This window comes from Bufo gargarizans, chromosome 4 (genome assembly GCF_014858855.1).
Source record: "Bufo gargarizans isolate SCDJY-AF-19 chromosome 4, ASM1485885v1, whole genome shotgun sequence".
NCBI lineage: Eukaryota > Metazoa > Chordata > Amphibia > Anura > Bufonidae > Bufo > Bufo gargarizans.
In genome coordinates this window covers 113,040,829-113,062,453 of record NC_058083.1, presented here as the reverse complement: position 1 = coordinate 113,062,453, position 21,625 = coordinate 113,040,829, and the positions used below count along the sequence as shown (strand labels likewise).

The window sequence follows — 21,625 nt, the reverse complement described above, 5'->3', positions numbered from 1 at the left end:
TTATCTACTCCCTCTTGACCTCTGCACAGGTCACAGAGCATGCCTAGAGAATGCTCTTGTAGAGGTCAGTGAGATCCCTTTTGACATATTTTTAGGCCTAGTGGCAAGCATGCAAACTACAACATTTAGCATTTTGTTTTAACTATAGATAAAAGGCACAGAAAATGTTTAGAAAATCTCCAAAAATTCTAAAAATGTTTACCACCTGATTTAAACAACAGGTCATTTTCTAATGACCAATGCCGATTTCCAGTGTGTACAGCTAAAGGCAATCATCTTGGCATGCACAAGATGAAAAAACTCAAATGTACAAAGCCAGTAAACAGGAATAGTCTACAGTATATCCCAATTCAGACAGCACTACCAATGCATCTCTCTACTGCTCCAATGAGGCATGCTGCATGTATTATTCTGGTCCTATAACACAGCCCGACTAAAAGTTGGACTGGATGTTGTGACTTCGCTAGATGAACTTCAATCCGACGTGTGAGCATTTTAGTTTCTGACTAACGTAGGAAAAATATGAAATTATATGTAATAACTTACGTTTCCAAAGTATTTATCCAGTAGCTCCACAAGTCTATGGACAATCTCCAGCGTCAGCAGCTCATTATCTTTATCCTCTATGGCACAGCAGAAATACAGACTGGCATACCTAAAAATCAAAAGGCCAATATTAATTTCCTGAACTGCCTTTATTTTGGTATATAAATGTGACGGGTTGGGGGTAATTCTGGCAAGCAGTGTATGTAATGACCAAGAAGGGAACTGAAAACTTTGCTTTGGGCTGCAGTTTTTCTTATTTTTTTTTAAATCAAATCATTTTTATTAATCGATTATAATAAACTTAGGCCTCTTTCACACTTGCGTTGTCCGGATCCGGCGTTTACTCCACTTGCCGGAATTACACGCCGGATCCGGAAAAACGCAAGTAAACTGAAAGCATTTGAAGACGGATCAGTCTTCAAAATGCGTTCAGTGTTACTATGGCACCCAGGACGCTATTAAAGTCCTGGTTGCCATAGTAGGAGCGGGGAGCGGGGGAGCGGTATACTTACAGTCCGTGCGGCTCCCGGGGCGCTCCAGAGTGACGTCAGAGCGCCCCATGCGCATGGATGACGTGCCATGCGATCACGTCATCCATGCGCGTGGGGCGCCCTGACGTCACTCTGCAGCGCCCCGGGAGCCGCACGGACGGTAATCCCCCGCTCCCCACTACACTTTACCATGGCTGCCAGGACTTTAGCGTCCCGGCAGCCATGGTAACCATTCAGAAAAAGCTAAACGTCGGATCCGGCAATGCCGGATCCGGATTAATGCCTTTCAATGGGCATTAACTCCGGATCCGGCCTTGCGGCAAGTCTTCAGGATTTTTGGCCGGAGCAAAAAGCGCAGCATGCTGCGGTATTTTCTCCGGCCAAAAAACGTTCCGGTCCGGAACTGGAGACATCCTGATGCATCCTGAACGGATTTCTCTCCATTCAGAATGCATTAGGATAAAACTGATCAGGATTCTTCCGGCATAGAGCCCCGACGACGGAACTCTATGCCGGAAGAAAAGAACGCAGGTGTGAAAGAGCCCTAATCTGAAAGTACATTGTCTCTTCAATAAGAATACAGAAAAATTAGCTATCAGATGACATCATCATCCAATGACAGAGCAATCCATTAAGATACAGTATACACAGTCAAGAACAAATAATACATAGTGCAGACATATAACATAAGTCTAAACCCCCCCACTGTAAACAGGAGCGCAAACACCTCTACCCTATCTCATATCACAATATGAGTATGCGACAACCATTCATTCCACTATTTCTCAAATTTCTGAGGACAATCTCTCTTCACAAACACACTTTTTCTCCATAGTCCAACGCTGATCCACCAACTTCCTGGCCACGTATAGCAGTCTCCCCACCGCCACCTTAACAAGCTCATTCCCACCAATCTCTGATACATAGCCCAACACACATTGGGGTCCTTTTGCAACCTAATCGCCAAGTTGTTATTAATCAGGTTCAGCACCTCATCCCAATATGGACAAGACCAAAGCATATGCAACAGGTCCGCTCCCTCCTCCGAACACTTCGGATACTTGTCATCAGACCTAACACCAACCAGCCGCAAAAATACTGGCGTTTTGTATACTCTTGGGCTGCAGTTTTTAGTGATCCAACACCCCCATCTCTATCCTCCACCAGGAGTGGGGCTTAGCCAATTGGGATGTTAACCCCTTAAGGACTTGGCCATTTTTTGCAAATCTGACCAGTGTCACTTTAAGTGCTGATAACTTTAAAACACTTTGACTTATTCAGGCCATTCTGAGATTGTTTTTTCGTCACATATTGTACTTCATGACACTGGTAAAATTAAGTCAAAATTTTTTATTTTTTTGCATAATAAAATACCTAATTTACCAAAAGTTTGGAAAAATTTTCAAATTTCAAAGTTTCAGTTTCTCTACTTCTGTAATACATAGTAATACCCCCAGAAATTGTGATGACTTAACATTCCCCATATGTCTACTTCATGTTTGAATTATTTTGGGAATGATATTTTATTTTTTGGGGATGTTACAAGGCTTAGAAGTTTAGAAGCAAATCTTGAAATTTTTCAGAAATTTACAAAAACCCAATTTTTTTCAGTTTTTGGGCGATTATCTTGAGTAGGGTCTCATTTTTTGCGGGATGAGATGACTGTTTGATTGGCACTATTTTGGGGTGCATATGACTTTTTGATCGCTTGCTATTAAACTTTTTGTGACGTAAGATGACAAAAAATGGCTTTTTTTACACCGTTTTTATTTTTAATTTTTTACGATGGTCACCTGAGGGGTTAGGTCATGTGATATTTTTAAAGAGCCGGTCGATACGGACGCGGCGATACCTAATATGTATACTTTATTTTTATTTAATGTAAGTTTTTCACAATGATTTCATTTTTGAAACAAAAAAAAAATCATGTTTTAGTGTTTCCATAGTCTAGGAGCCATAGTTTTTTCAGTTTTTGGGCGATTATCTTGGGTAGGGTCTCATTTTTGCGGGATGAGATGACGGTTTGATTGGTACTATTTTGGCGTACATGCGACTCTTTTGATCACTTTTATTACCTTTTTTGGGAAGTAAAGTGGGCAAAATTTCAATTTTCTCATAGTTTTTATTTTTTTATTTTTATGGCGTTCACCGTGCGGGGAAAGTAATATGACTGTTTTATAGATCAGGGCGTTACGGACGCGGCGATACCTAATATGTGTAGTGCATTTTATTTTTTTAATTTTTATTCAGTGATGTTTTTTTTTTTATCTTAACTTTTTTCACTTTTTTTTATTTATTTTTTTACCCAGACCCACTTGGTTCTTGAAGATCCAGTGGGTCTGATGTCTGTATAATACAGTACAGAACCCTATATAGGGTTCTGTACTGTATTTTACTTACACTGAACAGATCTATGCTTTTAGCATAGATCTGTTCAGCACCATGGACAGCAGGACGCCTGAGCAGGCGTCCTGTTGCCATGGGAACCATCTCCGTCTGCCACAACTTCGCAGATGGGGAAGGGCAAGCACAGGGCTGAGGGGGGCTGTCGGGGGGCTCTCTCCCTCTCCATCGGGGGGCTGCAAAGGCACAGCAGCCCCCCGATGGAGAGGGAGGGAGCTCCCTGACCGATGACAGTTAACCTTTTCCATACAGCGGTCCGTACGGACCGCGGTATGGAAAGGGTTAAACGGCTGACATCTGCGCAGATGTCAGCCGTTTATACCAGGGTATCAGTAATGTGCTGGCACCCTGGTATAACCCACTAGAAGCCAATGAATTTTCAAGGGGAGGCGAGCGGGGGATCGCGATCCCGCCTGCCGCACCGCCCGCCTCCCGCAACGCCCCCCACCGCCTGCGACACACCCTTCCCCCCCGCACCACCCGCCGGCATAAAATCGTGCAGGGGTGCAGGGGGGGTGAAAAATCTCTAATTTAGGCACTCAAAAGTTTCTGATCCCCGCGGTCAGGGACCGCAGGGATCAGAAACAGCAAAAAGCGCAGCAAACCGCAGGTCTGAATTGACCTGCGGTTTGCTGCGATCGCCGACACGGGGGGGGTCACAAGACCCCCCTTGTCGTTGTGACAGGATGCCGGCTGAATGATTTCAGCCGGCATCCTGTTCAAATTAACCCCTGGGGCGCCGTAATCTGCATTTAAAGTTTGGACGTACCGGTACGCCCTGAGTCCTTAAGGACTCGGGAAATAGGGCGTACCGGTACGCCCTGCGTCCTTAAGGGATTAAAGACACAAAGCAGCATCCCAAGCTAGCCTTCCTCTGAGACGCCTGGAATCCCCAATCCTGACACTACCAGTACACACTTTACAACATTAGAGACTGTATTCTGGAAATAGGATCTACAGGGAATTGTACTTGCCCGCAGCCGCTATCCCCTATTAACGAAACTGCTCCTACTCATAAAGAGACACGTTTAACTTGATGCTCCTGGGCCCCAATGATCCCACTAAACATGTTCCATTTATAATACTGGTGTGGCAGAGGGCCCTTGGGGATTGCTACCTCTACATCCTATATACACTATATAGACCAGGCATGCTCAACCTGCGGCCCTCCAGCTGTTGCAAAACTACAACTCCCAACATGCCTGGACAGCTTACAGCTATCAGCCTACAGCAGGGCATTGTGGGAGTTGTAGTTTTACAACAGCTGGAGGGCCACAGGTTGAGCATGCCTGATATAGACAAACGTTTTGAGACACCTACACATTACACCTACAGAAGCTTTTATGGCATGCTATTCTAAATCCATAGGCCTTAATATGGAGTTGGTCCCCATCTGCAGATAAAACAGCTTCCACTCTTCTGGAAAGGCATTCCACAAGATTTTGGAGTGTAGGGGAATTGTTGCCCATTCATGTGAGATCAGACACTGACGTTGGATGAGAGAGCCTGGCTCACAATCTCCATTCCAATTCATCCCAATGGTGCCTGATGGGGTTGAGTTCATGGCTTTGTTCTATCACACCAAACTCACCCACTCACACTGGGGCACAGTCATGCTGGAACAGAAAAGAGCTTTAAGATTACCCTTGGCTGGATCGAAGGGGCCTAGGTCAACCCCTGAAAACAACCCCATAGCATTATCCCACCTCTACTGATAGCACAATGCAGTCAGATAGGTCACAATCTCTTGAAATTTACCAAACCCAGACTCGTCCATCAGACTACCAGATAGAGAGGTGCGATTGATCACTCTACAGAACATGTTTTTACTGCTCCAGAGTCCAGTGTCGATGTGCTTCACACCACTCGATCTGAAGCTTGGCATTGTGTTGGTGATGTAAGGCTTGCATGCAGTGGCTCAGCCATGGAAACCCACGTCATGATTTGTGCTGTTGTTAGTGACAGAGGAGTTTGGACTCTGCAGTTATGGAGTCAGCACAGCATTGGTGGCTTTTATGGACTATCCTCCTCAGCACTCGGTGATCCCGCTCTGTAACTCCACTCCACTTCATGACTGACTTGATGTGGTTCCTAAACTTTCATTTTACAATAATACCAATCACAGTTAATTGTGGAATATCTATAAAGGAAGAAATTTCAGAACCCGTTTCGCTATAACATTGACATTCTGTTACAGTACCACACTTGAATTCATTCACAAATGTTTGTAACGCCAGACTACATAGTTAGGGGCTGGATTTTATACACCTGTGGCAGTGGGACTGAATGAAATACCCAATTCAGAGGTGCGTCTCTGTTCTGAAAATAAAAATACAGAAACTTGTGTGAGACTTGCTGTACAAGCAATTTATTATTATACAAGTGATGATTCACTAGTTTTACAAGGACCTTAATTAGGAGTATTAATGAGTGCTGCAGATTAAGGTGGTTATTTATTAAGACCGGCGTTTTAGACGCCGGTCTTAATATCCCCTATAGCTGGAGGTGGATCCGCTGGAGTTATGTAGAGGCATTGGCCTCTTCAGAACTTTGGCGGATCCAACACCGCTTCTAAATGTAAGACAGCTTCCTTGCGGTCTTACATTTAACCATTTTCTACACCTAAACCAGGCATAGAAAATGGTAAATGAGATGGACCGCCGTCCCATCCCTTCCACGCCCACTTTCTTAGACCTGGCATGAGGGGGGAAAAGTCACAGATTGCACCAGAAATACGCCTAATATATGATCATATAAGTGCAGGACAGTAGTCCCGCAGGCGGCCCGACGCGCACAGTATCATAGTAACCTATGATGCCGTGCGCACAATGTATGCCGCTCCGGGACATATGGCCCGCTCACGGACTGTATGTCTCGGAGGGCATACGGTCGTGTGCATGAGCCCTAAAGGGAATAACTAAGTGGACTGGGGTGTGGACTGAGAGACTCCCACTACCAACCTGTCTCCCTTGCTTAAAAAAAAAAAAAAAATGCTCCAACAACTATACCTTGCTGAAGCCATACCATTTCTGGATTTAAATTCTCACCTAGCTAAACTGAAAAACTGTGTGAGATACTCACCCTCAGCACACCTCTATCATGCACTTCACCACAGCAAGTAAAATACTGTATGTCCTTAGTGCTAGGAGAAGGTGGAAGGGGGGCAGATGGGTCGAGTATTTGCCACATATGCATTTGGGCTTGGGTCCCGGATGTCTTGAGATCCTAGCACCGTCCCTGCCCACAGGCTGAGTATAAGAAGCAAATATAATGGTTTAAGACTGCCATCTTTAAGCCAGAAAGAAGAGCTGTTCTGTAACGGGAGCTCCAGCTCTAGCAGACCTGGCGATAACTGCTGTTCATTGGGGGTTGGAGGAGCTGTACACAAAACAGACAAACTGATTACCGGACCAGTATCCATTTAAAAGAGGTCATGGATGTAAGTTAAATTGCTTTTTATTCCATTCATATATCTGAAGATTCAGAATGAGTTGTATATGATGTAACCTGCCTACAGAAAATGCGTGCTAGAAGTTTCCCGGGACAATGCGAAGGAATCCTTTGAGAAACCTGTGTGGTCAGGTGGAGGTGGAGATATCAAGATGAGCAATTTCCTGGATAGTCTATGCGGCACATCAGATCAGTTTCCATGCAGAATTGTTGGCCGTTTCCCTCATCGCTAATGAGCATTCAAAGTAACGCTCGTTAACGATGAGCTGGCGGTGTAAAAATCCTCGTTTCCTGACATTAGATCATGCTGTGTAAACACGATCTGCTGCCGGCAAACTAGTCAGTATGGGGAAGAGCGATGGCATTAGCGTCGTCTGGTCTCCTCCACCAGCGATCAGCAGAATGTCAGGAAGGTACGCTTCCCTCCCGACAATCTGCTGTAATATCTTCTCATTTAAAGGGCCCTTAAAGGCTATGTACATCTTTAGAGGCAAATTTTGTTTATGATTGCATTTTACTCATTTTTGGCTAAAAATCATATTTTCAATTAGCCTTTATTAAAAATATTGAGCCGTTCTGTCACAAAGAGTTAACTGTTTTTTTCTAGCTGTGTGACTGGTACTTTCACTTTTAGGGTAGGGTTTTACTTTGTGTCGGTCATCTGATAAACCTCATCTCTGAACTACTAAGAGGTCATAAACACTTATTTAAGCCACATCAGTAAGATAATAACTGAGCTTTAATTTGTGTTTATAAGGTCAGAGAGCAAGGATAAGGAGTCAGTCTTCTCCACAGATGACGGAAAAGACAGAAAATCCAGAGGCAGCTAGTAGAGCATCTCCGCCCTGTACACAAAAAAGGATTCCATATTTTTTATAAAGACCAAATGAAAAAAATAAGCTAAAAAAAATAGTACAATGCAATAATAATTTTAAAAAATTGCCCCCAAAAGGTGTACATAACCTTCCTAGCAGGTTTTAAAGGAATAGAACTTTGAATGTACATTATATTAGAGTGATATATTAAAACCAATAAGCTAGCTGTCGCTGGAGATTTCCAGTGCAATGTAAAACAGTGATATCAGATTTAATGCAAGTCCCGTGAGGAGGAGGACATTAACAGAAGGTTCCCAGGCGGAGGCCTCCAGATGTCTAATGTAATCATTACAAATCTGAAAAGGTAATTGCAGCTTTAATAGAGCATCAGCAACCTGTGACACTCCAGCTGTTGTGAACTACAACTCCCAACATGCTCCATTCACTTTTTTTTTTTTTTTTTTACAAAATAGAAGATAAACAGTTCAATAATACAAAAATACATCATCGTCAATTACAAAGGTGAACTAAAAGCAATTTTTTTTTTCCCCTCAACCAATTTACTCTTGCTTTTCTTCTTTATCCTCTCTCTCTCTCCCCTTCCCCCTCCCCCCCCCCCCCTCCACCCTCTTGGTTGTCTTGGGAGTATCCTCACAGCATCTCCTTACCCCAACTTTTATCTACAAACACTTGTACTCTCCTCTTCTTGCTCCTTCTTTGCCTACCTATTTTACCTGACTAATTTTCTCATATCTATACACCCTTTCACATAGATTTTTCCACTCAGCTACGCTTGGGGGCCTTTCCGCTCCCCATCCTCTAGCCAGTACAACACGTGCCAACATCAATCCCTTTTCCCATTTCCTTTCGCTTACTTTGTCCGCCCCTATTCTTCCAGTATCTCCCAACACTGCTATATAGATTTCCAGAGGCGCAAATTTCCCAGTCTCTCTCCCTAGGTCCTGGAAAACTTGAGTCCAGTACCCCTGTACGAACGAGCAGAGCCATATCAAATGCACAAAGTCGGCCCTGTCCTGTCCACACTTCCAGCACTTTGCCTCCCCTGTTTTGTACATCTTGCTCAATACCCTAGGGGTAATATAGGTCCGGTGGAGGATAAAAAACTGCGTCAATCGAAAGCTACTGGAGATGGTACTCCTTTTTACATTTTTGTAAATACTTCTCCAGTCCAGGGTTAAGGGTTCCACCTCCTGTGCCCATTTCTTTTCACTATTAAATCTAATCACCCCCCCCCCCCCCAACCCCTTCTTTATTTTTTTATAAATCTGTGAAATTGATACTTTACTCCCTATTCCCTGATAACAAAATTCAGCAAAATCTGAGTGTTTCGTAGTGAAATATTCTCTATTCTGCGTTTTATCAAATGCATGCTTTAGTCTAGCATATCTAAACCATGTGAGGCAATCTTTATCTGTAGTTAAACCCATTTCCTCTAGTGTCTTCAACTGTCCTTCCACCACCATCTGGGACACAAACCTAATACCCTTTTTATCCCAAAATATAAAATCTTCAAACTTCCAAAATTCTTTTAAGTTTAAATTTCCCCAAATGGGGGAAAACTTTAGTGCATAATTTATTCCTAATAATTTTTTTACTTTAACCCAAACTAAATGTATCATGTTACTAATTGGAGATTGCCTACCCTTTATTTTTATCACTCCAGTTTCTAAGGTGCTAATGATATTATATTGGAGCCCTCCCAGTTCCCCTTCCAGAAAACGACGCAGTCCATCATCCTCCATCATTAACCACTGAAGCTGAGAGGCATAATAATACCCCCGGAAACATGGTACAGACAGGCCACCATCTTCCTCATCTAGCCATAAGTATTTTTGTTTCAGCCTGACCCTTTTTCTCCCCCAGATAAGATCATTTATCACTCCTTCTAGAGCATTAAAAAAATGGTCCCCTATCCAAACTGGGCAGGCGGAGATAACATACAAGATCTGTGGTAAGAGAACCATCTTTATTATCGCAATTCGATCCACTTGTCGAATTAGCAATTTTTGCCAGGTACTGGTTTTTTCCCTAACCCTTTTTAAGAGAGGCTCAATATTGAGTTCTAGATATTCCTGTATCCTTGAGCTGATTTTAATGCCCAAATATTCAAACGACTCCGTGGGTTTCAAAATATTGACATTTATTTCCTCAGGCCCGATTTCCTGACCAATTGGGAGCAATACCGACTTTGTCCAATTCACCCTAAAGCCAGAGATGAAACCAAACTGCTTTATTATTTCCATCAGGTGCAGCACCATTGGTACCCCACCATTAACGAAAAACAGAATATCATCAGCATAAAGGCATATCTTATCCGCTGCGCCTTTCCCCCCAAACCCCCTTATTTTATCATCTGCTCGGATCTTACAAGCCAACGGCTCGATAAATATGGCAAACAATAATGGGGAGAGTGGGCACCCCTGTCGGGTTCCCCTCTGCAGAGGAATCGATTCTGATATTGCTCCATTAATTTTTATCCTAACCCTTGATTTATTGTATAAAAGCTGGACCCATCTAATAAATTTTTCTCCCAAATTGAACTCATACATAACCTTCCAGAGGTATGCCCATTCCACACTGTCAAACGCTTTTTCAGCGTCCAATGACAGGATGGAATGAGCACCCTCCCCACCAATCTCCATGTTGAGTAATGTCCGTTGAATATTCGTCTGAGCTTGACGATTAGGTACAAACCCTGATTGATCCGGATGTATTAACTTTTCAATAACTTTTCTTAGGCGATTAGCAAGTAGTTTGGCACATATTTTAAAATCCGTATTAAGGAAGGAGATAGGGCGATATGAATCCACCTTTTTCTCATCCTTCCCCTTTTTACCTATCAAACTTATTACAGCTTCCGAGAGGGAGGACGGGAGTTCACCACAATCGAATGACTCATTTAGGACCTGCACTAACACTGGTAGGGTAACATCTCCATATCTTCTATATATCTCAAAGGGGAGGCCATCCAACCCAGGACTAGAGTTCCCCTGAATGGTTTTTATTGTCTCCCGTAATTCCTCTACTTCAATGGGGCCACTCAACCAGTCCCTCTCCTCCTCCGAGAGTCTGGGGATCGGCACTCCTTCCAGGAAGAGTCTGACTTCCTCGGGTCCCCCTCCTCCCTCCGAGGAGTATAGGTCCCCATAATATTCCATAAATTCAGACTCTATATCTCCCTGGCTGGATGCCATCCCCCCATCTCTTCTTTCCACCCCATCAATCCTGTTACCCCCCCTTTGATTCTGTATAAGTGTGGAAAGCAATCTCCCCGACTTCCCTGATTCCCTGAAGTATCGTTCCCCCTCAAAAAAATACTTTTTGTTGTGCCTTTTCCGTCAAATAATTCCTCAGTGCACTTTTGGCAAGATCCAGTTGGCCTATTAATTCAGGGATTTTCCTATTCATAAGTTCTACTTCTATTTCTTTTATCCTATCTGTCAGTTCTCTCTCCTGTTTTGCATATCCCCGTTTCAGACCCTTTATTTTGCTTACCAGAATTCCACGTAAAAATGCTTTAAAAGCATCCCATACATACCCTAAACCTGTTGACCCCAAATTATTTCTCCAAAACTCCTCTATGTCCACCCTTATATCGTCTTCCTCCTTGATTAAATTCAACCAGTGTGGATTCAAGCGAAACTCACGGTTTGTTCGTCTCACATTTGTTTTAAAACAGCAGACATACGGGGGAATGATCTGAAATGCTATTTGCTTCATACCTCATACTGGATATCTTGTTAACTAATTCTACGCTAACTAATGCCAAATCTATCCTGGACATTATTTTGTTTCCCCGGCTAAAACAAGAAAACCCTGGCTTATCATCATAAAGATATCTCCATACATCTATTAATGAGAGTTCCTGCGATATTTTCCACAGCATTGTCGCCTCGTCACATGTGTAGCTTTTGGGATCACGGAGTATCTATCTAACTCATCGTTCATAACGTTATTTAGATCCCCGATTATTATTATGGGGCACTTACCCCTTTAATCTGCATACTCCACCAATCTGTGGATAACCATTAAGGAAAAAGGGGGGGGGGGGTATATATACAAAAGCCAGAATACATACTATACCATTCCACTGACAGTGAAGAAATACATATCTACCCCTCTCATCTATTTTCTGATCAATTGGGAGGTAATCTACTTTGTGATGAATGTATACACTGACTCCGGATGAGTATGTAGAAAAACAACATGAATGATATTGGTATCGGGCCCATTTCTTCTTTAAGTAATTTAGCTTATCTTTTGTGCTATGTGTCTCTATCAATCCTACTATGGCCGGGAGATGTTTGATAACATTGTCAAAAACCATTACCCTTTTAACCCTATCTCCTAGGCCCCGTACATTCCATGTCATAACACTACTCATTCAGATCTATCACTTGCTTTTCCTTCACCTTAAACCCTGTTAGAACTCCCAAGACAACCAATCCCCCCCTCATCCCTCCCCTCCCCCCCCCCCCCCACTCTCTGGTCGGTAGAAATCAAAAATTTCCCCCACCTCTTACACTCGGCCCCTTCCCACCCCTACCCCATACCCCCCTGAGCCAGTCTGGTGCCTCATGTTCCTATTCCCTTGGCATCCAGCCACTCCACTACCTCCTCTGGAGAGCCGAAAAACCTGGCCTGATCGCGGTATATGACACGAAGCTTCGTGGGATATAGCAGAGAATATTGTATCTGGGAGTCGGCTAATCTCTTCTTCACTTCTTTAAACTCACGCCTTTTTATCTCAGTTGCTCTAGAGTAGTCCGGATATATCGCTATATTATTCCCATTAAACTCAATTGTCTGCTTCATCCTTTTAGTTCTCATTATTATATCTCTGTCCTTAGCGCTTTGTATTTTAGCTAGGATTGCCCTCGGGGGGCCCCCTTTTAAGGGGGGTCTCCCTGGTATTCTATGGGCTCTTTCCACTGTGAACCATTTAGATAGTCCGTTATCCTTGAAACAATCCTGCAACCACTGTTGAATAAACCCCGTTGTATCCTCTCCTTCCGTTCCCTCGGGGAATCCCACTATTCTGATATTTGATCTCCTGGACATATCTTCCATTATAGTAATTCTCTCTAGAAGGTTTTTTTTTTCCCCTTCTATCCCTTCCACTCTTTTTTTTACTCCCTCTAGATCCCTCTTCATGGTTCCAGAGGATATCTGCAGCTCCTTCACCTTTTCCCTAACTTTATTCATATCCTCCTTTATAAAAGAAATATCAACCTGTACTGAAGCAATCTTAATGGTCAGCTCCTCCAGGCTATGGTTAGTTTTTTGCACTGCGCCCAGAATTTCCAGAAGCTTATTATCTACCAGGTTAATTCTTTCCTCCATCCTCTCTCCACTATCCACCCTCCTTTCCACCCTGCCATGTTCCTCAAGAACCACGACTTCGCCAATATCCTTCTGGGTTTCCTTATTACCCCGTAAAGAGCTCTTAATTTTTGGGGGGGATCTAAGGTATTTCTCCAGACTAGTTGTTGTGCTATTGCTCCATTCACTTCTATGGGAGTTGTGAGAACAGCCAAGTAAGGGGATATGCTGGGAGTTTCACCATTGCTGGAGTGCCAGAGGTTCCTTATCTCTGGCATAAGGCAAGAGCTACATGGTGACTTTGGCCGTATCATAGTAACATAGTTTATAAGGCCGAAAAAAAGACACCTGTCCATTCAGTTTGGTCTGTTATCCTGCAAGTTGATCCAGAGCAGGCATGCTCAACCTGCGGCCCTCCAGCTGTTGCAAAATTACAACTTCCAGCATGCCCAAACAGCCTACATGTATCAGCCTACAGCAGGGCATTGTGGGAGTTGCAGTTTTACAACAGCTGGAGGGCCGCAGGTTGAGCATGCCTGATCCAGAGGAAGGCAAAAAAAAAAAACTGTGAGGTAGAAGTCAATTTTCCTCACTTTAGGGGAAAACAAAATTCCTTCCCGACTCTAATAAGGCAATCAGAATAACTCCCTGGATCAACGACCCCTCTCTAGAAGCTATAGCCTGTAATATTATTACACTACAGAAATACATCCAGGCCCCTCTTGAACTCTTGTCACAGTCCTGGGGATAAATAGATGATGGGAGAGATCTCTGTACTGACCCCTGATATACAGTGGGATGCGAAAGTTTGGGCAACCTTGTTAATCGTCATGATTTTCCTTTATAAATCGTTGGTTGTTACAATAAGAAATGTCAGGTAAATCTATCATATAGGAAACGCACACAGTGATATTTGAGAAGTGAAATGAAGTTTATTGGATTTACAGAAAGTGTGCTATAATTGTTTATACAAAATTAGGCAGGTGCATAAATTTGGGCACCACAAAAAATTAATGAAATCAATATTTAGTAGATCCTCCTTTTGCCGAAATGACAGCCTCTAAACCATGGGTGTCAAACACAAGGCCCGCGGGCCAAATCCGGTCTGCCAGACCTCGTCATGTGGCCCACGTAGCCGCCGCCGGCCGCCAGCCTTCACCTTTTATTATCACTTCCTGCAGGCGGCCCCTGCAGGAAGTGATAATAAATCGCATAATGAGCGGCAAGGCTTTTTTTCTGGCGGAACGCACCGGAGCGGCGTTCCGCCACCTTTTGACATCGCAGCCTGCCATGCTCCAGCATCGCAGGCTGCGATGTATCAGCGGGGAGGGACTGGGAGGAGGAGCTGGGGGCCGGTGCGTTCACTGTGCTCCGGCCCCCAGCTCCAGTAGTTATAAAATGTGTACAATTAATAAGGATTCTATTCATGAGGCCCCCTCTGTAGTAGAACATTCAATATAGCCACATCCTACTCACAGGGCTGTTATCTTAATGCTGGCCGGCCGGGCAGACGAGCGGCAGCGTCACGACTGACGTCATGTGCCCGGCCTACTTTCTGAATGAAGGAGGCGGCGCAGGCATGTGACGTCAGTCGTGACGCTGCCGCTCGTCTGCCCGGCCGGCCAGCATTAAGATAACAGCCCTGTGAGTAGGATGTGGCTATATTGAATGTTCTACTGCAGAGGGGGCCTCATGAATAGAATCCTTATTAATTGTACACATTTTATAACTAGTCTGTACTGGAGCGGCAATGGGGGGGGTCTGTAGATGGCACTGTTATGGGGTGGGTGGGGGTCTGTGGATGGCACTGTTATGGGGTGGGGGGTCTGTGGATGGCACTGTTATGGGGTGGGGGGTCTGTGGATGGCACTGTTATAGGATGGGGGGGATCTGTGGATGCCATCCCCAGATCCCCCATTAACAGTGCCATCCCCATCTGGGGGGTTTCTTTGCTGGGCTGGACTTTTATAGCCCCCCCAAATTTTACTTGCATCCCTGTTCTCTAAAGGGGCGGTTTTAGGGGGCGGTCCTAGGGGTGGGCAGATCCCCCATAAGTGTCACCCACAGATCCCCCATAAGTGTCACCCACAGATCCCCCATAAGTCCGATACAACCGGCCCTTTGAGGATGACCAAACTGCTGATGCGGCCCCCGATGAATTTGAGTTTGACACCCCTGCTCTAAACGCTTCCTGTAGGTTCCAATGAGAGTCTGGATTCTGGTTGAAGGTATTTTGGACCATTCCTCTTTACAAAACATCTTTAGTTCATTCAGGTTTGATGGCTTCCGAGCATGGACAGCTCTCTTTAAGTCACACCACAGATTTTCAATTATATTCAGGTCTGGGGACTGAGATGGCCATTCCAGAACGTTGTACTTGTTCCTCTGCATAAATGCCTTAGTGGATTTTGAGCAGTGTTTAGGGTCGTTGTCTTGTTGAAAGATCCAGCCCCGGCGCAGCTTCAGCTTTGTCACTGATTCCTGGACATTGGTCTCCAGAATCTGCTGATACTGAGTGGAATCCATGCATCCCTCAACTTTGACAAGATTCCCAGTCCCTGCACTGGCCACACAGCCCCACAGCATGATGGAACCACCATCATACTTTACTGTAGGTAGCAGGTGTTTTTCTTGGAATGCTGTGTTCTTTTTCCTCCATGCATAACGCCCCTTGTTATGGCCAAATAACTCAATTTTGGTTTCATCAGTCCACAGCACCTTATTCCAAAATGAAGCTGGCTTGTCCAAATGTGCTTTAGCCCACCTCAAGCGGCACTTTTTGTGCTGTGGGCGGAGAAAAGGCTTCCTCTGCATCACTCTCGCATACAGCATCTCCTTGTGTAACGTGCGCCGAATGGTTGAAAGATGCACAGTGACTCCATCTGCAGCAAGATGATGTTGTAGGTCTTTGGTGCTGGTCTGTGGGTTGACTCTGACTGTTCTCACCATTCGTCGCTTCTGTCTATCTGAGATTTTTCTTGGTCTGCCACTTCGAGCCTTACCTTGAACTGAGCCTGTGGTCTTCCATTTCCTCAATATGTTCCTAAATGTGGAAACAGACAGCTGAAATCTCAGAGACAGCTTTCTGTATCCTTCCCCTAAACCATGATGGTGAACAATCTTTGTCTTTAGGTCATTTGAGAGTTGTTTTGAGACCCCCATGTTGCTACTCTTCAGAGAAAATTAAAAGAGGAGGGAAACTTACAATTGACCCCCTTAAATACTCTTTCTCATAATTGGATTCACCTGTGTATGTAGGTCAGGGGTCACTGAGCTTACCAAGCCAATTTGGGTTCCAATAATTAGTCCTAAAGGTTTTGGAATCAATAAAATGAGGACAGTGCCCAAATTTATGCACCTGCCTAATTTTGTTTAAACCATTATAGCACACTTTCTGTAAATCCAATAAACTTCATTTCACTTCTCAAATATCACTGTGTGTCTCCTGTATGATATATTTAACTGACATTTTTTATCGTAACAACCAACGATTTATACAGGAAAATCATGACGATTAACAAGGTTACCCAAACTTTCGCACCCCACTGTATTTATACATAGTAATTAGATCTCCCCTCAGTCGTATTTTTTCTAAAGTGAATAACCCTAATTTTGATAATCTTTCAGGGTACTGTAGTTGCCCCATTCCAGTTATTACTTTAGTTTCCCTCCTCTGGACCCTCTCCAGCTCTGCTATGTCTGCCTTGTTCACAGGAGCCCAGAACTGTACACAGTACTCCATGTGTGGTCTGACTAGTGATTTGTAAAGTGGTAGGACTATGTTCTCATCACGGGCATCTATGTCCCTTTTGATGCAACCCATTATCTTTTTGGCCTTGGCAGCAGCTGCCTGACACTGGTTTTTACAGCTTAGTTTGCTGTTCACTAATATTCCTAGGTCCTTTTCCATGTCAGTGTTAGGGCTCGTTCACACGACCGTATGGCTTTTTCAGTGTTTTGCTGGCCGTTTTTTAACTGATCCGTTTTATTCGTGTTTCCGGTTCCATTTCGTTTTTCTGTATGGCATATACAGTATACAGTAATTACATAGAAAAAATTAGTCTGGGCATAACATTTTCAATAGATGGTTCCACAAAAACAGAACGGATATGGAAGACATATGGAGTACATTCCGTATTTGTTTTTAGTTTTTTTTTTTGCGGACCTGTTGACTTGAATGGAGCTACGGAACGTGATTTGCGGGCAATAATAGGACATGTTCTATCTTTGAATGGAACGGAAAAAACTGAAATATGGAAACGGAATGCATACAGAGTACATTCCGTTTTTTTGGCGGGACTATTGAAATGAATGCGTTCTATATACGTAACGCAAAAAACGTTCGTGTGAACAAGCCCTTACCCAGTGTTTTACCATTTAGTATGTACGGGTGACTTGTATTATTCCTTCCCATGTGCATAACCTTCCATTTGTCAGTGTTAAACCTCATCTGCCACTTATCTGCCCAAGCCTCCAATCTATCCAGATCCCTCTGTAGTAGTATACTGTCCTCTTTCATGTTAATTACTTTACACAGTTTAGTGTTGATATTTTACTATGCAAGCCTTCTACAAGATCACTAATAAATATATTGAAGAGAATAGGGCCCAATACTGACCCCTGAGGTACCCCTCTAGTGACAGTGACCCAATCTGAGTGTGTACCACTAATAACCACCCTCTGTTTTCTATCATTGAGCCAGTTACTTACCCACTTACAGACGTTTTCTCCCAGTCCAAGCATTCTCATTTTATATACTAACCTTTTATGTGGTACAGTGTCAAATGTTTTGGAGAAGTCCAGATATACGACATCCATCGATACGCCGCTGTCAAGTCTAGAACTTACCTCCTCATAGAAACTGATTAAATTAGTTTGGCATGACCGATCCCTCACGAAGCCATGCTGATATGGCGTTATTTGCTTATTTTCGTTGAGATGCTCTAAGATAACATCTCTTAGAAAACCTTCAAACTGTTTACCCACAACAGATGTTAAACTTACCGGCCTGAAGTTTCCGGGCTCTGTTTTTGGACCCTTTTTGAATATTGGCACCACATTTGCTATGCGCCAATCCTGTGGAACATCCCCTGTCAGTATAGAGTCCGCAAATATCAAAAATAAGGGTCTGGCTATGACACACAAAAGATAATAGTGGAGCGCTGCCTGAATCGCAGCTGATAAAACTGAATGGGTTCACGTCGTGACCTGCAAGTGACCGCGACATGACAGCTGAAAGTCCTAACATGCTGCATTTCTTGTTTCAGTCATGTTGTGAACCTTGCAGGTCACGGCGTGACCCCATTCACTTTCATTAGTAGTAAATCAGGCAGCGCTACCCTGCGATCTTTGGCCTCGTTGCAGTCATGGGTCTACTGATTAAAACTAATTGGAGTTTAAAAGGGACATCATCATTGTTATATATGATATATTCGTCCAAGGGAAGGAAATTTCATAAAATAATAAAAGACCCATTACTCACCTGATAAACCTCCTGCCGATCCAGTGCGAATGCTCTGCAGATCTCTGCCGGTCTTTGGACTGCAGCAATGACAAGCCTGACTACCTATGTGATGGCTGCCACCAATCATCAATCTCAGCCAGGTCAACAAAATGCTAAAAATCAACGCTATCACTTATTTTTGGCATCCCCTCCCAATAGCAATTGAATGTAAGTAATAAGCTTATGTATATGTAAGGTATAGGTACTGCTATAAAGTACATGTCTCACAAAAAATAAAATAAAAGCCCTAATACAGCTACTTCAATGGAAAATCAAAAAACCTATGGCAGCTGAAATGCCCACAGAATCTCATTCGATCTGTCGAGGAGCCTTGCGTCAGGCTGTCCCACCACTGTGCCAGCTTTACCTACTGTTGATGCTGGCATACGGGGGGTGAAGGCAGCAGATACCGGTGCGTAGGTCAGTGGAAGAAGTTATGTATATGAATTATATACCTCTTGTATACGAGTTTTAAATCCTTCCAGTCCACAAAGCTGCTGGTCTTAGGGCTCCGAGAGAGAATTATCTGCATCAATTCCCGGGATATCTTGCGTTTCTCTTTCTCTGTCAGCGTTATATACCATTTCTGCAGTCTCAACTTCCCTTGCCGGCTGAACAGAAGGAGGAATCGAATCTACAAGAGAGGTCAGAGGATTATTTAAAAAAAAAAAACTGAGCCAACCTTGACGTGTAGTTCATGAAAACGTTCGCAGTTCAATACGTTTAGTTACCCATGACTCATAGTCAGCCCATAATTTCATTGTATTACAGTTCTCTCTTTATTATACATTAGCATTACAGTCTGCCCTGCCTTTCTAGCGTAATTTGTCTATATGAGGATCTGGGGTTGTGGGTCGTATTAATCACCTAGGCAGTATAACGATGCAACTGCCTTTATTCTTTCGTCCAGAATTATACAGCAAGTGCAGATAGATGGCCCGGATGAGCTGCACCCCTGGACACTATGACGGAAACCCTCCAAGACCCAGTCCATGATATCCCGACCTGTAGTTCCACTGCCCCGTACCAGGCTCTACCCACCGTCTCCCAACATTTTAGGTTGGCCTACAGCTTTAGTATCACCCGCCGATATATTATTAAGCACATAGATCCAACTCCAACCAGCAGCACCCCCATCATCCCCCCCAGTCAGTGTCATAAACACGCTAATGCCGCCCCCTGGTTTGAGCTCATCCCCCTTGGAACACCTTCTCCAATGCTAACTGTGCATTGGTGGATCTATTTCCCTGAGGCAGAGCCCCTCACCTGAGACTACACGTGAGACCCGTCACCATCTATCCACATAATGAGAGAACAATGGCTTGAGGCCCTGAGACATTAACAAGGCTAATGAAATGATTATGTGGACATACGGTCCCGCCAGCACGTCTCACCTCATAACTCCGGGATCTGGATGAGCAAGGCATATGTGGACTGTGTCACCCACGGCACGCCTCATAGTGAAGCCGAAGGGTCCGGAGGTTGAGGGAGTCCAGGCAGGAACCCCTCTTATCCTCCATTCCTGGTGCACTATCCCGATCCATTAACAAAGGTCATATGCACCTTAAAATACCAGAAAAGGAATACACCTTATAAACCACAACAATAAAATTCAACGTAACCGGTGCTTTGTGCTGGAAAAAGTTTGCATCGCTTGTAGCTGAGGATTCTGCTCTAAGTCCATTGGTCCAGTAATCGTTAGTCCACAGCCAGCTCTTCACATTCTCCATTAGCTTTACTGACTGTTAAAGAAGGTGTCCAGTGTCTTCACATTGACAACATGTGACTACTGCAGCCAGTCACTGGCCTCAGCAGTGCACCACCTTAAGCCAGTGACTAGCTGCAACGGTCATGTGTTGTCAATGTGAGGTCACCATTGCAGCCAGATGGGAGAACCAGAACAGCGTGTGGGATCTGCTATGAAACTAATGGTCTATTTTTATTTCAGGCATGCCCGAGTGTCGTCCGGCTTCTCCTTGAAATCCTTTTACAAGAACAATAAGCCTAGAACAAGTTTTTCAGTCTGCAAGGCCCTTAGGGCTCATGCACACAAACTTATTTTCTTTCTGTTTCCGCTGCGTTTTTTTTGCGGACCGTATGTGGATCCATTCATTTCAATAAGTCAGCGGAAAAAAAATAAGTTACTCCGTGTGCATTCCATTTCCATATGTCCGTATTTCCGTTTTGCGAAAAAATAGAACATGTCCTATTATTGCCCGCATTACGGACAAGTATAGTACTGTTCTATTAGGGGCCAGCTGTTCTGTTCCGCAAACTAAGGAATGCACACGGACGTCATCCGTATTTTTTCGGACCACAAAATATATACCAGTCATGTACATGAGCCCTTTAAGGAACGCAGTCAAACATGGATCCTTTGCCTCCTGGCTCGGTTTCCACTGCACCCCAGGCAGGATTAGTTTCTGCTCCAGCAAGCTGCCTCCCAGCTTCCATGCCCAAGCCTCACTTCCTTTTTCTGAACCTATTGTTCCGATTGTTGTAGTACTGGTGGTGAGACTAGAGGAAGACCAAATGAATATTGTCAGGGAATTTCAAAAATGATGTAATATTTTATAACTATAACCCTTTTCCATATGCAACAAGATGAAGGAAGAGCATTTTATCATGTAATTCAGCTCTATCAGAAGTCACTTTTTAAATGAATTCTGCCCACAGTAAAATAAGCTAGCGCACAAGCATAGGGCGAGGCAGAAACGCATTATCTAATAATATGTTATTAGCTCACACAAGAAACCTCCCACCCTAACTAGAAATTACAATCATTACAGAAGGGAGCTGCAGTCACAACATCATATCCTCTAATAACTTCCATCCTTAGATGATCTCTGCAGTCATTTTTCATTTTACTAGGTGTTCTCGAGATGCCCAGCACTGACACACTAATTACTTTATAGTCACAGACACTATCTATTATTTCTAATTAGTGACAACTCCATCCTTTGCCAGCATCTCCCTCCTGATGCAATGCAACCAAACCCTCTCTTATTGTTCAGTTCCATTTAATCTAATTCTATATGCTTCAACATTTTTTGTATGTCCAGGATGCTGCTGTC

The 21,625-nt window shown here is 43.8% G+C and overlaps 1 protein-coding gene across 1 annotated transcript in view; it reads right to left on the bottom strand.

The window, feature by feature from the left end:
• The window catches only part of AP1S3 (adaptor related protein complex 1 subunit sigma 3), a 47,181-nt gene that overhangs the window by 8,668 nt on the left and 16,888 nt on the right, over nucleotides 1–21,625 (bottom strand). Inside the window, exons 2-3 of the mRNA XM_044290743.1 lie at nucleotides 19,007–19,185; nucleotides 547–655 (exon numbers count right to left, since the gene is read on the bottom strand). Of these exons, the coding sequence (XP_044146678.1) occupies nucleotides 547–655; nucleotides 19,007–19,185 (288 nt within the window). The remainder of the gene's footprint in view (nucleotides 1–546; nucleotides 656–19,006; nucleotides 19,186–21,625) is intronic.